Source organism: Tinamus guttatus, unplaced genomic scaffold (genome assembly GCF_059628265.1).
Source record: "Tinamus guttatus ecotype Peru unplaced genomic scaffold, ASM5962826v1 Tinamus_guttatus_pri_ptg000060l, whole genome shotgun sequence".
Classification (NCBI taxonomy): domain Eukaryota; kingdom Metazoa; phylum Chordata; class Aves; order Tinamiformes; family Tinamidae; genus Tinamus; species Tinamus guttatus.
Genome location: NW_028288594.1, coordinates 11,158,143 through 11,174,891, shown reverse-complemented (window position 1 = coordinate 11,174,891; position 16,749 = coordinate 11,158,143). Strand labels below are relative to the sequence as shown.

At 41.3% G+C, this 16,749-nt stretch overlaps 2 protein-coding genes across 2 annotated transcripts in view; one reads left to right on the top strand and one right to left on the bottom strand.

Moving 5' to 3' along the window:
- Window positions 1–16,749, bottom strand: part of LOC104580026 (glycerol-3-phosphate dehydrogenase 1-like protein) — a 320,964-nt gene that overhangs the window by 272,657 nt on the left and 31,558 nt on the right. The gene's annotated exons all lie outside the window — the stretch shown is intronic.
- Window positions 375–16,394, top strand: LOC104580044 (protein mono-ADP-ribosyltransferase PARP14). The gene is made up of 17 exons (XM_088519420.1): window positions 375–582; window positions 1,501–1,636; window positions 1,725–1,759; window positions 2,848–3,105; window positions 3,755–3,906; window positions 4,710–6,965; window positions 8,100–8,336; window positions 8,602–8,823; window positions 9,007–9,070; window positions 10,045–10,194; window positions 10,828–10,890; window positions 12,272–12,439; window positions 12,690–12,896; window positions 13,035–13,640; window positions 14,196–14,341; window positions 15,704–15,878; window positions 16,103–16,394. The coding sequence occupies exons 1-17, from the start codon at window positions 375–377 to the stop codon at window positions 16,390–16,392; spliced, it is 5,373 nt and encodes a 1,790-aa protein (XP_088375546.1). The 3' UTR covers window positions 16,393–16,394.

Below are 16,749 nucleotides of genomic sequence, written 5' to 3'. Positions count from 1 at the left end.
CCTAGTGGGCCAGGTGCGAGTTCAGTCCCCTGCCTTCACGACCTGCCCGTTTCACCACAGCTCAGAGGATCCGTCTGAACTTCCAGAGCGGGATTAACCACCCCTCTCTGAGGAGCTGCGTCCTCTCTCTGAGCCGCGATGCTCAGGCGCCCGCTCCCTGCTTAGGAAAGGGCGCGGGGCGCCGACCCCCTGCTCGGGGGCTGTGCGCGAGCGCCGGGCCGAGCCCGCCCGCGCCCAGGGGAGACGCGAGGCTCGAGGCGGCGGAGCAGCCGCGCCCCGCGCTGCCGGGAAAGGAAAGCGAAAGTCCCGGGCGCGGCTGGAGCCGGTGCTGGTGCCGCTCCCGGCCGGAGGTCGGTGGTGCCGGCGGAGCGGCCATGGCCGAGCAGGGAGAGGGGCAGCCGCCCCCGGGCTCCTTCCCGCTGCTGGTGCGCGGCGCCTGGGGCTCGGCCGAGCCGCCGGGCCCGCTGCGCAGGAAGCTGCTCTGCTACTTCCAGAGCCAGAAGCGCTCGGGCGGCGGCGAGTGCGAGCTGCGAGCGGGGCCGGCGCCCGGGAGCCTCCTCGTCTGCTTCGCCCGCCGTGACGGTGAGCGCCGGGAGCCCCAGGGGCATCAGCTGTAGCTCGTGTGTTAGACCCGAACCTGCCGCTTAATCTGCTCGTGTTAGCTTGTGTAGGCTGAAATGTAGTGATTTAGTAATATATAATAGGTGTAGGGTATATGTTAACTTACATACACATCTGCACTTAATTGCAAAGCTCCACTCTATTCTCTAGATTGACTTTTGAAAGATAAAACTATGTAGTGTATATAGTGTATCATCTAATGTGTATTGACTATTAAATGACATATAGGAGTATAATTTTGATGCTCCATCCTATTCCGAAGGTTGAATTTTGAGAGAGAAAACTTACCAGAACATAAGTTGATGTATGTTGTACATTAACACATGCTAATTTCAATATGCAGTAGTTGTCTCTGATTTGTACTTCAATAGAACATGCTAGAATGTAGGTTAGTATAGGAGTGCTGGAGTGTATGTTACATACTGAGTATTGTATGTATTATATCACATGTCAAAGTTATGCTTTAACTTGAAGAAAGATGGAAAGCATTTGGCTGTGGTGGTTTTGTGAAGCTATATACTCTCTAAATTACATGTATGTAACATTTAGACGAAGTTTGTTCATAGTGTATTTGCGTGTAGATGTATTTTATATCCATATATCTATCTCGTACGTACTTACATTTGTTTATATTTCCCCACTGCCTGGATCTCTGCTGAGGCGCTGGTTGGAAGAGGGCCTGCGAGGCGGCCTCTCTTCCACCTTCCCAGGTGGAAACCTTTGCCCCTGGCACGAGGTGTCATGAGTTTACAGCTCTTTTATTTCCTGGTATAGTGCGTGTGTCCTAATGTAAAGGTAGGAAAATGCTTAGCAGTTTAAAACTAGTGTTTCTATCCAGTCTGTCACTGAATACTGTCACTATTTTCTGTTTTTATTCAGTGAGGCAGCGAGTTCTTCAGAGACAGATTCATGAGCTGGACTTGGGAGAAAAGGGGAAGTTGAACCTGATCGTCACAGAGCTTGAAACAGCCACTGAAGAGGAGACATCTGACAAAAAACTAGTTCCCACCAAGAATAGAAAATGTAATCCTAACCATAGCTTTGAAATATGGTTGAGAGCGTCAAATCATTCGTGGATGTTTTGCTTTAATTTTATTATAGGCTCTCAATGCTGTGAGCAAACTTCAGAAACAAGATCGTACAATTGTAGAATTGTTCTGGTTGGAAAAGAACACCAGATCTTTTGTATATCTTTGTATAAGAGACCAGAACAATTTTTCGAGAAAAAGAAAGTGTCAGTGCTCTTTTTCTGCAGCACTCTCCAATTCTGTAGGGAGTTGTACTGAAAATTTCTCTGTGGGTTTCACAACCCCACTTAGATGTTACATGGAAAGATAATCGGTTACCAATGCTTTAGATATGATCACCGAGGATGGACTTCATCTTGCCTTAGACCATACACCTGCTTCTAGCTTCTGACATATCTATTATAGCAGAGGAATGTCTCCAGAGAGGAATTTGTTTCCCTTACTCTGGATATCTACTTTAAAATGAGATACACATATAGACACAGGTTCTGAAATTTTTAATCCTAAACTGAGTGTCTTTGTATTCTCTACAGTGAGTAGATTCTATGAAGAACAGGGATGCATCTCCCTAATTCATTGATGTTTGTGGTTAGATTTTCTTTCACTAATACTCTAGTAAGGTTTATGATTTGAAGTGCAATCCAGAAAATTGTACAGTATGTCAAAATACATCTGCACTAGTGTAAATAGCCAGTCCCCAAGAAAGACCAGTTATTCAGGAAGTTCTTCAGTGATTGCACGCATATATTCTTCTTTCAATATGAAATCTTGTTTAATGCTATGTTTTGTAAGTTTTTCCTCCTTTTAAAATTATGTGCTTAAAGTTAGCATACACTTCTCTAAAATTTTTTACCTTTTTAATTTTTGCTGGAGAGGCGTCTTGAAAGTAATGCTAAATACAAAAAAGTCCAGATACTGCTTCTAATATTTTTTGTTGCATCAACCTAGTTTTCATTTTTGTCTTCTTCATACCTGTCTTACTGGACATGGAGCAGTTGATTCATGCAAGTGAATTAAAAGCTAATAAAACCACAGTAGTCTATAGAGAACAGTCTTTTGCAATTCTTCTTTTCTCTCTTTCTTCTTGGAGAGCTAGAGACAAGATGAACATGCAGAAAATAAAGACTGGAAAGCAAAATATGTTTATCCCAGGAAATACGTGCCAGTATATGTGACTTAACCTCTGTTGCAGATGAAGCAGCGGAAACCTGCAGGGCAAAGGAGAGTTTTGATCCGAATACTGAGCCGCGGGAGAAGTCGTGCTCCATGGAGAACATAGCAGGGTGCTCCACAAAGACCTCGCTGTTGGTGGCCCTCGAGAACGTGCAGCACTTCAGTGCACAACGCTTGGGTGCGCTGCTGGAGAACGTCAGCGGCTTCGTGGCAGACAAGGACTTCTGCCTGGAAATGAGGCCTGAAACAAGCACTGCCGTGGTTACGTTGTTAAAACGTATCGGTAAGACCAAATGAGCTGTGACAATTAGCAGCGTGTATGTTTATGAATAATAGGTTTCAGAGATCAAGTTTGCTTCCATTCAAACAGTAAAAAAAACCACCACCACCACCAACAAACACACACACACGCACAAAAAAAAAAAACCCAGCAGTCTATCTGGACTATAGTCTATCAAGAAAGATGTAAGTCTTATTATATATGGCTTCCTCAAAATACCTGTCTGGACCAGGAGTTACAGTGAAAAAGATGATCATGTCATTTTCACAAGTTGAAATCAGATGGCGGTGTTTCAGTATCTTTTCTTATTTTGGATAGATAAAGAAGAAATAGAAGCAGGTTCAGTATGGAAGTGGGTTGTGTGAATTTTGTTGAAGTCTCCATTTGATGAGACAGTAAAATGGCAAGATTTATTTATACATGAGTTGAATGGCAAGAGATTGCACAGACTCATAGAGCTAGTGAATAGTACAGAGTAATGTGGCTACTTCTATTTTCCACCTTATAATATAACACAGGAAAACTTCTGTGCATTAGAGAGTTTTGCTCCGGTGCACAGACTCAGCTCATGACTATGCTGTCATTAGTTGTAGCTGGGACTGGTAACCATGCAGTAAAACATGCTCAGTTACCCCCGCTTTTCTGTTTGCAGATGCTGAAGAATTTGTCAAACTCTGTGCAGAAAGCAATCTACTTAAGAAATTGAAAATTACGGCTAAACTTCTTGAAGAGACCCACAGCATCAAGGCTGAAATCGTACCAGGTGGTGTTTCTACAGACCATATCGCTGCTTGCTTTGAGAACGTGAGCAATGGGGGTGGGCCTGTGGTGGATGTCCAGCTCCTGCCCGAGGAGCGCTCGGCCATCACCACCTTCTGCAGCCCCAAAGGCAAAGCTGCCTCGCTCCCACACACAGGCTCCAAAGACCTGGAAGCAATAACAGCAAAGTGCAGTTGGCAGCTTCATAATTTCCTTTACTTTTAGTTAAAGGTATCTGCCAGGTGACTGTTTCCTTTTCTCCTAGTATACCCAGCATTTGCTTAAGAATATTTTGTGCATTAAGTGCATATATAATTTGGCTCATTGCAATGTGTTTTTAAATGCCTGAAAACTGTGTAACTACTTTCTTTTGTCCATCCTTATTGACACGGTGTGCAAAACACTTAAGGGAATGCACTGGGACTTCAATTCTGTTTTAACTTGGAAAATAAGAAAGATTTCCTGCTTAAAAATTTAATGTAGTCCTGCACTGAGCTATTGTTTCTGTAGGAAACAAGAGCAAGGCAAATCTCTACAGGTAAGTACAGCTACAAGCACATTTAGCAGACTACCTGGTAATCATCCCCTATAGAATAAAAGGGAAATCACAAGGACATAAAAATAGCTCTGTCGGATGTAAAAGTGGCAAAGGCAGTCACCACATTTGAGCAAATTCTCTCCTTGCTGTGCTATAAAAATGTACCAATTGATAAACCAGGAGCCAAAGTTATTCTATTCACCATCATAGTTCTAAGAACAAACTAATTCGCTTGACTTGGAGTTAATGAAATATGTGTGTATACATATATATGTTTTAAATTTTAGATTTAAGCACTGTCTTGGAAAAGCAACATTCACTTGAACAGATGCCGGTTTCCATGTATCCCTATCATCATCGCCTGGGAACAACTCTCTCTGGAGAGAAAAAGCCAAGTGTCGAGATGCCGAAGCCCATTACTTGTCCACTGGATCCCTACGTCTGGCAGTTTTTAGAAAGGCAGGACGAACTGATCCAAGATATAAACCAGGAAATGGCAGCTTGCCACTGTGATGTTATATGGCCAGAGCCTGACTGTGCACACCCAGATGAGGTTGTGTTGTTTCCCTCATCATCCCTCTATGAACAGCAAGAGCCAATGATGCAGGTGATCAAAACGTGGAGGGAAGACGCCTCGGCGCAGCTCTCGCGCATCCTGTCTCGCTACACGTCCGTCATGTGCCAAGTAGATTCGGTGTTTTGGAACGATGTGAATGCTGAACGGGTGAACGATGTTTCTTTGATGATAGCATGTGTTTGTATGGGTCTGGTGGTGATTGCCGGCAACAGAGCAGCTGTGAACAGAGCAGAGAGACAGCTGATGGAACGCATGGAAAAAGCCGTGGAAGAAAGGAAAAGGCAAGAAAATAGTATAGAAGTTTCTGTGTCAGTGATGCTAGGGAAGTATGCAGTTTTGCAGAATGCTGGACTAGAAGAGGATATTTGCAAGGAATATCCACACATAAAGATCTTTTATGATGATACAAAAAAAGCCATCCAGTTGTGTGGGTTACCTGAGGAGGTGTCTAAAATCAAAATGCGCTTCCTGGAGAAGGTACAGAACGTGCCATATAAATCAGTTAACATCACTCCACAGGTTTTCCAATTTCTACAATGTGTAGATAATAAAACAATGTCAGAGCGATTATTTATTTCGAAAAAAATAAAAGCTTTTTATGAGCTTGAGGATGATGCTATAGTGCTGTTTGGATACACTCCGGAAGATCTTTCAGATGCAGAAAAGCAAATAGAGACAGATTTGGACTACAAGTGCATTGATCTGGAGGACTCCGAAATCATTAAAAAGGAGGAATGGAGGAGTCTTATTGACTTCTCCTGTAAGAAGTACAATTATTCCCAGAAAACTGTAATAATTGATGAATGTATTGGAAAAGAAAATAGAGTGACCATTACTGGCTTTTCTAAAGCCGTAGCAGAAGTTTATCAGAACATTTTTTATTTAGTAGATAGAAACACACACATGAAAAAAGTAATCCCAGCTAAGTCAGCGGCAGTAGTGCAGTTTGTAGAGAAGGAAAAACCAAATGTTTGCCTTGAATTCAAGAAGAAAGGTGTGAAGATGTGCTTTGACACCAAGGTACCATGTATTTCTCTGAGCGGCCCAAAAGCAGAAGTAGCAAAGGCAGTCACCACATTAGAGCAAGTTCTGTCCTTGCTCTGCTATAAAAATGTGCCAATTGATAAACCAGGAGCCAAAGAATTTTTCACAGAGAAGAAAGATTTGCATGTTTTTGAGGCAAAGCAGAAATACAACTGTTTAATTCTGCTGAAAGTAGAAGAACAAGGGCAAAAAGGTGGAGAAGTTGATAGTAAAGGGGAAAGAGAGGTCTGCTATGAGGAAACCCTGGAAGGAGGAGTTACAGTATTAGTGTGTAAAGGTGTCATGTCTAATTATCCAGTGGATGTTGTGGTAAATGTGTTGAATAAAGACTCAAAACTCCCGGATGACCTTGCTGGGCCCCTTCTCCAGGAGGCTGGTCCAGACCTGCAAAGAGAGTACAAACATCTTGTGAAAAACCATGGGCGTCTGAAGCCTGGATGCATTGCCATCACTGGTGCCGGGAAGCTCCCCTGCAAGCACGTCATTCATGCTGGTGGGCCCGAGTGGAAGAAAACAGACAGAGAAAAATGTTTGCACCATGTAAGGAAGATAGTGAGGAAGTCTGTACAGCTGGCTGAAAAGTGCAATCATCTCTCCATAGCTCTCCCCTTTGTACGTGCTGGGATTTTGGGTATCCCAGTGGAACTGTGTGCACAATCAATTGTATCATCCCTCAAGAAAACCTTGGAAGAATCCAGGTGGGACAGGAGCTTGAGGGAGGTTCATCTTGTGGGCGATGCAGACAAAACAGTTCGAGTTCTGAGTGAGACAGTAAAACAAGTGTTTGCTGCTAAATCACCCATTTGGCCATTGCTTCCCCAACCCTTTAGCAGCGAAAGCGTGAAGGAAAGCCAGAAAGCCAAGAGAAAAGACAATCTGCAGATGGTTACAACAAATGAAGGACTGCGCATCAAGCTAGAGAAAGGAAGCATTCAGGATGCCACGGTAGGCCTTCAGCTTTGCAGGTCCTTTCTAACTTGATGTTATTCAAATTCAAATAGAAAATGAAGCACAGGAGATTAAACTCTTTTACAAGCTCGCTGCAACACAGAGAAACCAAGGTGCTGTGCTGGTTAAGCAAGGAAGCAAAACTGCACAGCCAATATTCAAATTTCATACAGGGACCCATCATTCTGGAGTCCTTTCTAGTGCACAGCCATGAATTAAGTCAAGCTGTTTAGTTCCTACTGTATTTTATATGCCCAAATATAGAGTAATTGTGTTTTGCCTTTTTTACTTTTTTCCTCTTTTTTTTTTTTCTCCCCTTAAGAGATGTTTCATATGATCTAGGTTATCTAGGCTGCATACAGAGGGAAATCAGAACCTGTCAGGGACCATGAGTCATGCTAACAGAGAAGGTAGCATATTTTTTACTTCCCTTCTCTTTCAGTAGGTTATTTACACTGTTACAGAAATTCCTGAGCTTTAGAAAAACAGTTCCACAGAAGAGGGCATGGCTAGTTTGCTTGGCCAAAGTTTAGACCTGATTCTGCTTTGATTTTTTTGCTAATGGATTTTGTTGCTGTTCACCTGCTCCATCAAGGCTCAGTTTACACCTCTGGTTTAGGAGCTTTGTCATGATTTTTTCTTCACTTCAGTGGTACAAACTACTTCTTTATAACTACCTCTTTCAACAACACCAGGTATTTATAGTTTGGGAGTTTAAAATTTCTGTTTCTCATCTTTGCTCCATCCTAAAGTTGTTACTACTGTACTGTTTCCATATTAGTTGTTTTTCTTGTCATTTTGGTGTTTGCAAATGCCATTTCCAGTAGAAGAGAAATCTTTAGATGGAGAAAAGCCCACTGTGACATTTGTTTTTAAAACAGCTCCATATGTAGGGTTAGAGTCATCTCCACTGTTCGTGCATGGGTGACCTGCACTGTGAATAGCGGTGGGTGCGCTGACTCCTACCATGGGTTTCCAGCAAGTCCTGGAATACTCTGTGTGCAGAGTCCATGCTGAAAATCAGGTTATTTCTGTGTTGCCACCTTGTCATTCTTGCTGCATTGTGCTTTGCCGGTCCATATTTTTACTCAAAATCTGGCTGTAGATAATTTTCTTGTAATTTTGTTTCAGACAGATGTTATTGTCAACAGCATTGGCATGGATCTGCAGCTTGGCGTGGGGCCTCTTTGCAAAGCCCTGCTGGAGAAGGCTGGACCAGGACTCCAGTTAGAGTTTAATCAGGAAAAGCAAAGACGGATGGCTGGAAGAGGGACAGTGTTCCATACTAGTGGACACAATCTCCTCTGCAAGTCTGTGCTTCATGCTGTTATTCCCGTCTGGGATGGAGGAAAAGGAGAGGCTCTGAAGGTAGATTTGTAATTGTTTTAAAAACTTTTGATTTTGAAAACAAATCTATTGGGGAACCCATTCTGAAGTTTAAGATTTAAAAAATAGTTAATTTAGAGTTTAAAATAGTTAATTTGTCTCAATTTACTTCTGTTTGAGTGACCTTAAAGTTGTCTTGATGCGTGGTACCTCTGAGGGCTTTTCTCATGCGAGTGTTGTCTCTATGGAATTTATAATTGATTATATAATCTTCAAATAAACAAGGGATCTTTGCTGTGTTTTACAGACCTTAAAAGACATAGTCAAATTTTGCCTGCAGAAAACAGAAGAACTTGCACTGAATTTGATCACTTTCCCAGCAATTGGAACTGGAGGATTTGGATTTCCCAAGTCCACTGTAGCTAAATTAATGTTTGACACAGTGTTTGAGTTCAGTAGCCATCACACTCCGAAGACACTCCAGGAAGTTCACTTTCTCTTGTACCCCGGTGATACTGGTAACATTCAGGTATTTCTTCTCATGGTCAAATCTTCTGGGTCAAGAAGTTCTCTAGTTATGCCTTACCAATGTATTTTTAGTTATACTGCTTTCTCGAGGGAGTAATTCAACACTTCCATACTGCATTGGCTCAGTGAGGGCAGGCTATCTCAACTGCGGTTTTGTTGCCTCTCACCTTTTTTCTCACCCTAGGCATTTACCAGTGAACTGGAACGTCGGGTAGCTGAGAATCGCATTAAGGCAGCACCACAACACAGTAAGTTTTCTAGAGGGAGACAGGGGCATGGGGCAGAAGGGAAATGTTTTAAAGCAATTTTAAGCACATGCAAGCGACAGACGAAATATCACCAGGATACAGAATATGTTTTTTCCTCCCAATGAACTGACATTCTTAAAAAGTTCTTGAAGAGATAGTTATGTATTTGAGGGCACGCTCAGTATCCTGTCCTGTATAGAAGAGGGGATCCTCATGGGAGAGCTGTAGTTTGTCATGGGCAAAGGATATGAGAAATTGGAGTCACCTTGCCAGGTCATCAGTAAATCACATGTACATCTGTACCTTTAATCCCCCATGTAGAGGTGTACAGGAAGGCTACTTTCCATCTCATTTCTGCATTGACTGTAACATGACACAGCAGGAAAAACAATGGTGAACTGCATAAACAGCAGGGACTTCTGTGAATAGATAGCTCAATCTTTCTCTTTTACTCTCAGAATTAATGAGAAAAAGAATGAAAACATAAAATATGAATTAGAGAAATTTAGACTAGTAGAGCACAGGTTTGTATCTGTGAGGGTAAAGATGAAATAACTTACAAAGGGTGTGTGGGGGGGATATCTATTGCTGGTATTACTTAACTTGAAGATGGATTATCTGCTTCATGCAATAGTTAATTCAGGAAAGGCTGTTATATAGCAGGTCCAATCAGGTAGGCACAACATTCTTGTCTGAATTTATAGTGTATGAGTTTGCAGGAATAGAAATTGTTTCATTTTCACAGTATTTAAATAGGATGGATACCTGCCTATTTTCAGCGATGAAGTTAAGCAGTAGGCAGAGGCTCTTTAGATGCTGTCAAGTTGGTTTCACATTCTTCAAAAAGATAAGTTAAATTTATCTGACAGCTATTTGTCCATCATATAAAGTTTCCATAAATGTAATAGAACAGCTGCCAAAACTAAAATAGGACTGTTTTAAAGTGTTTTTTTTGTCGTTTTTTTTCCTTGCAGTTTTCATTGGGCCAATTGTGACTAGCTCATCAGGAGTTCATGAAATGAAGATTGGTTCTATTACACTTCAACTGATTAATGGAGATATTACTAAGGAAGACACAGATGTTATTGTAAACATAACAAGTTCAGCATTTAAGGCCAACTCAGGTATTTCATTGAATATGTAGTTATGGTAAATTCATGCTAGCTTTTAGAAAGGGAAGAGGAAAATTGTACGTGAAACTTTTTTACAAACTATTTTTCATATGAGAGAGAGAAAGAGAGTGGTAATCTGTCAGAAAATAGATCTGAAGCTGTCTTGGGTTTTATATATGCCTTGAATATTCAATTTTATTAACCAAGCTACTCAAACAGAAGCCTTATGTCCAGATTTTTTATAGCTTAACTAAAAGATAACTTTTAGATCAAATATAATGCTGGTCCTACTGCACCCCTCCCTGAGCCGAAGATCTGGTTTTAAAAAATGAAAATCCCTTGGTGACAGTGTGAATTGTAAGAATGAAGGACAGCAATGATACAATTCAGAGCAACCCAAGAGTTTGGTGGGGACCATGCTCTTTGCTGGAGGAGCGATGAAATTGGAGTTACTCATTGCAATTCCTAATCAGTAATGAAGGCAGCACTCTCCGTAACAGACAGGCTGTTGCAGAGGGCTTGCAGGGGAGCTGGCAAGGTGTTGCAAATTTGGGGTGTTCATAGACTATAGAATTTGGATAAAGTTTTGACTAGAGGTATCTAAGGCAACTTACGTGTGTTTTTTTTCTTTTTTTTCTCTTCAAGGACTTTTCAAAGCAGTTATGGATGCTGCTGGTTCCCAGGTAGAAGAAGAATGTGCTCAGTATGGTAAGTTACAACATCCAATTTTGTTTGGTTAGGCTTTTCTGAAAATTGAACTTGATGTTGTTACTATGACTTTCCACTCTGATAGTGTAATTATTACATTAGAAAAAATAACTTTTACTTTCATGAATTGTGAAAAATGCTGTTGTCCTGACACTCAGTTGGAGAATTTTTATTCTTGCAACTGAGTAGAAATTTGGTACAATTTTCTAATGCTAATGAGTGCTTGGAAATTATTGTAGTTTAAGGTAAGGATTCCTGAGATTACCCATGCCTAAACTAAGACCAGAAATAGTCTTCACTTTAGCATGATGTTTAAGCTCACCAGTTATCAGTTACAGGGGAACTGAAGTTTTAAGACTGATGCCAGAACTGAGGAAAAGTAATGGGATATTTTCTGTTGGCCTAGGCAGATGCATGACTTCTTCAGTTTCTTAAGAACTAATAGGCAGTTTGGTTTTGTATTCTCAGATGCTCTGTCATTTTATTTGAAAGAAAGTAATTCTTCTTATTACCCTGATCACTTTTCCTGTAGTCTCTTCACTTGGCCAGACTAATACAGTAGTTAAATCACTGCTCACTGTGAGTGACTCCTAGGAACACAAGTTTGAAGAGAGCCCAGGAGTTAACATTTAGGATGGAGTTTCTTGGATATTTTCTCACATTTAGCTCTGGGGTCTAACCCTTTTTACAGCCTTGTCTCAGCACATGCAAAGCATCTCTCAACCATTATGTCTGTGACTGGTGAACTGGTTTATAACCCTGTATTCGTAAATGCATCCATCCTCATAAAGTGACTCAATTTTTAGAGGCTTATAATCAAAAGTGCTCTGAATAATGCAAGTCTTTAGAGATTCCATACCACAGTTTTTAAGTGAGATGGTCATTATCTTAATGAACTTATTTTAGCCATTCAGCTATTCTGCAGAATTGTAATTTGAGGCTTTAGGGTATAGGCAGCACAAGAAAGTATTTCTTATATAAAGGAATTGTGTATGTTCCATTTCGATGCTTTTAAATAAGAGAGCTATAAAAGGTAAGGTGTTTAAACTGAAAATAAATTGATGTGTTGTACTTAATAGGAAACTGCTTCTTAGTAGAGATCCCAGATGCATTTACCATAACACAGAAAATTACAGTCAAGCAGAAAGTACACTGTCACTTGAGGTACTGTCTCAAAGAAATTCTGAAATCAGAAGAATTTCAGGGAAAATATGAACCAGCTAACTATAGTAGAGTGCACAGTGCCTTTCTTTCCACCCTTCCCACTCCTCCATTCTGTGCTACTCCTGTGTATGCCAGCATCAGTACAAAGAGCTGCATTACCAGAATGGGTGGCCACTCTGAAAACGTTGTGTCTCCTTCTTTATCTTCTCTTGGCCAGCTGGGCAGCTTCAGAGTGGTTTTGTTACCACAGAAAGTGGAAATCTGCTGTGCAAGAAAATCATCCACCTGATTCATAGTCTGGACGTAAAGAATCAGGTGACCCAAGTGCTTCGGGAGTGTGAGCTCCAGATGTACACGTCTGTGGCCTTCCCAGCAATTGGAACAGGTTTGTGTTTTCCTGGGAGAGCAACCAGGGTTTCAGCAATTGGGACGGTATTAAAGGCTGCAGTAGGGATAACAGTTTTGTAGGAGAAAACTGCATGAACTGTGATTTGTGAAAATTCACTGGGGTCAGTTCAGACACTACCAGCGCAGTGATAATGGTCCGTATCAACTGCGGTGTGCTCTCTGCCTTCTTGATTTAGCCTCGATTTTAATGTTCTTCACTGACTAGTATGTTTTGTATTTTTGTTTAGGTCAGGCAAGACAGAGTCCAGCAAAGGTAGCTGATAACATGCTTGGTGCTATAATTGAGTTTGCAAGCCAAAAAGCTGTACTGCATTTGAGAAGAATTAGAATAGTCATCTTTGAGACAAAGATGAACAGTGAATTTTATGAAAGCATGAAGAAAAGACAAGAATTACATGCCCATGATTCTGATACAGATGAATCTAAATTAACATGTAAGTAGAAGGGTTTTCCACTTGCCTGGGCATATAAAACTAAAATCTTTCTAAAACTTCTTAAGTAAAACTAACTTTTTATTATTATTATTATTATTATTTTATTTTTATTTTTTTTTACTATGTACTTTGTTACAGTGTTATTTGGCCAAAAAAAGTCCACTGAGAAGAAACAACCGCTCGTTTTGGAGAAGAAAGTTGAGTTAGTCACATTCCAAATTTGTGGAGAAAGACAACAAAATGTGGATGCTGCTGCGTCCTGGATAATGGATTTGATTTTAAAGGAACAGAGTGAAAACATTATTTCAGATGAGCTAATTGAAAATTTTGATAGGGGGCAGATGAAGACTCTGGTAGATCTTCAGAGAAGAAAACATGTAACCTTTCAGTTTGAAAGCAACCGGTCTCCTCCGCGCATTAAAATTTCTGGTATTAGCCGGGATGTCTATTCAGTTTCTATGGAAGTTCAAAATATGATCCAAAAACTTAGGGATACTCAAGAAGAACAATCCAAGGCAGAACTTGTGTATAACCTAGTGGAATGGAGGTATCAAGAAAGCAATGATAGTTTTAGAACTTTTGATAAGCTGACAAATATGCAGCTGGAAGATGCTAAAATAGCTAAAAAAGCACATCTTACTGTCAAAATTAAGAATAAGAATTACAAAGTGAATATAAACACTCTACAAGCTAATGATGACCGAGGAACAACTATAAGCATTCAACGTGTGCCAAAGAATGAAGGTAAATTACAGCCCTGTTAATAAAAAAAAATCAATGATAGTGAATGATATTTCTGATAAATACAACTTAGATATTCCAAAAAAGTAAAGCTATGCCACAAGATTTTTTTTGGCTAGATATGCCACGGCCATTAGTCTTTAGTTTCAGAATTAGTGGCAGTTATGTTCAGTTCAGTTATTAGTGGCAGACCAAACCCAGCACTGTGAATTTTTAAATATAAAATTCATCCATACCTACGTAACGCATGAGAACAGGTTTTATGCATAAGTCTGAGGAAGGAAGGAAAACAATAAGCAAAATTCAGTGGTTCTAAAACCTATTTTATTTGACTGCTAGTACTGGGATAAGACTCATGGCAAAAATGAATCATCTTAGCAGTGCATTACAAAATTAACAGTATATTCAAGAGAGGGAATTTTGTTGGTAGAAATCATTGCCTAAGGTGTTGTCCTCTCAGCCTTCTGCATCCAGTTGCCTGGGAAAACTCGGTTTTGCAGATGTGCCTGTAAAACCAAGTGGGCTGGTTGTGCTCATCCTCCCACCCTTGTTTCACAGAGAAGCAGGCGATAGAGCTGCCGGCGGAGTGGGAGGACATGAAGGACAAGCCGGTCTTGGTGGTGAACCTCCCGTCGGAGAGCCAAGAGTATCAGAACGTTGAGAAAGAATTTCGGAAAACCTGTCCCAACCTCACCATAGAGAAGGTGAGGTCCTATGGAAAAAAAAAAAGTGATTTCTTAGCAGAAAATATCAATAGATTTCCTACATGCTGGACTATAAAGGGTCTGCAGGCTAATATACGCCCTGTGTGTGTATAGACACAGCATGGTGTGTCAATAAACCAAGCTGCGTTCCCTATGTCTGCACTGTCCGGAGCTGCCGGCCTCCTCGCTGCTCATGGAAAGCCAGTGGCTGCTTTTCTTCAGGCTGAGCTTGTGCTCTACTCATTGATTACTCAGCATTTCCACCGGGGATGCTCTGCATTGAACCAGATCTCGATGGGGCAGCTCCCCGCAGCCCTAACCTTGCAGGCTGGCCATGAAGCTCTTTGCTCTTTCAGTATCCTCGGAGTGGGCTTCTTCCCCAAGAGCCCCAGAGCCTGCCAGGCCTGGTGCTGGTTGTAACCAGAATGCTGGGAGTTGTCTCTGTTTGCTGAAAAGTCTGCGAAACCCCACACAGGAAGATAATGGCCCAGGGGAATGTGGAATTATTTAGAAGCAAGGAGGGGCAAGAAATCACAGCATCACGGAACAGTTGAGGTTGGAAGGGACCTGTAGAGATCACCTAGTGCAAGAGTGCAATAATGGGTATTGGAAATAAAATTTCTCCAGTGATGAGACTCGCTGAGTGTGGTCACTGAGGCATGAATAGAAGAAAATACGAGTGTTGAAGAGGAAAGATCAGGTAATGGAATATTTTTCCATTGAAAATGGAAAGCTCAGAATCCTTTTTCTGTTGAAAATAGAATACTCTTACAGCAATGCCTTTAAGATTAAATTTGGATGCAAATATGCTATATTTCCCTCAAGCTATATTCAGATTGTTTGCGTAAGGCACCAGCAACATCTATCGTCCTACAGATATATTTTTATGTAGCAGTTTCTCATGGGCAGCTGAGCTACACAGGGATGGGGTAATGCTGCCTTTCATGCTGAGATCTAGAAGAGAGGCATTAAACATAATGCTACAGCTCAGCATTAGTGACAAAATCATTAGTGAGGATGATTAGGATGTACAGAATGCATGCTTCTAGCTGTAGTGCAACTGCTATTTCTGAAAAATACCAGTGCATTGCTGGTATACTCACCTATATACCTGGTGTATTAGGCAAGGCAGATATATGAAAAAAAACTGTCAAGCTCCAAAACATTTTTTGTAAATGACATACTTGGGTGTCTCATTTTGCAGAAGCTCACATACTCAGTTCTCCAACATGAAGCACAGGCTAGTAGGACAGCGTGATAACTACTGTCATTCTTTAGGCTTGGTTTTGTTTTAATGCTTTGCTGTCATGATAAATATGATCCCTACCTGTATAAACACAACTCTACTTTGCAACTTCGCAGATTGAAAGAATACAAAATTCCTACCTCTGGCAGAGCTACCAAATCAAAAAGAACGCTCTGGATAAGAAAAACAAAAATTGGATGAATGAGAGGTTGCTTTTTCATGGGACAGCAGCATCCTCACTGAGCACCATCAATTACAGGGGATTTGATCGTGGTTTTGCTGGAAAGAATGGTGAGTCCTTCCCCAGCGCAGGTAACTGCTTCCTTCCACACGCGTCTGATATCCGAGGAGTCAGTTGTGTGGCACAACACGAGGACTCAACGCAGGTGGAGAAAAAAATAAGAAACAACTTTATAATTTGTAATCATAATAATAAAAAAAGAAGTGTTGGGAGCTTTACGGGTGCTTCTGCAAAAATGAATGCTAACTATATTTGGAAATGTCTTTCCAAACAGCTGCCATAATTGGAAATGGAACCTACTTTGCTGTCAGGGCGAATTATTCTGCCCAGGATGATTATTCCCAGCCCGATTCGAGTGGCAGAAAATACATGTACCTGGCTCGGGTGCTCACGGGGCAGTACTGTGCCGGGAGGGCAGGACTCATCACCGCTCCATCGAAAAACACGGCAGACACGACCGACCACTACGACAGCGTGGTTGATAATGAGAAATTTCCAAATATGTTTGTCATCTTCAACGACATCCAGGCGTATCCGCAGTACCTGATTACGTTCAGGAAATAGAGTATTTGTAATATAAAGTGCCTAAGGGATGCCTGCTCTCGGGTGGGTCACCAGCAGTTTTTCTCAGGGATCCAGTAACCTTTTGCTGCCATGAAGAGCCTAAAATGCACTTTGCATTCCCCGTGTCGCCCTTGCCCCGCACTCTCAGGACGTACTCTCAGTTTAGAGCCATTTCTCTGCATCACTCTCTGCATCATAGACTTGAGTGTGCAGAATCCTGCCTGTAAAAATTTAAAGTGATTATAATAATAATGATGATGATGATCATAATAAAACCTCTGATTCCTTCTGGATGCTGTGGAGCATTGATCCCTGGGCAGAGGTTCCTTTTGGGATAATCTGGGTTTGCAACCTCAA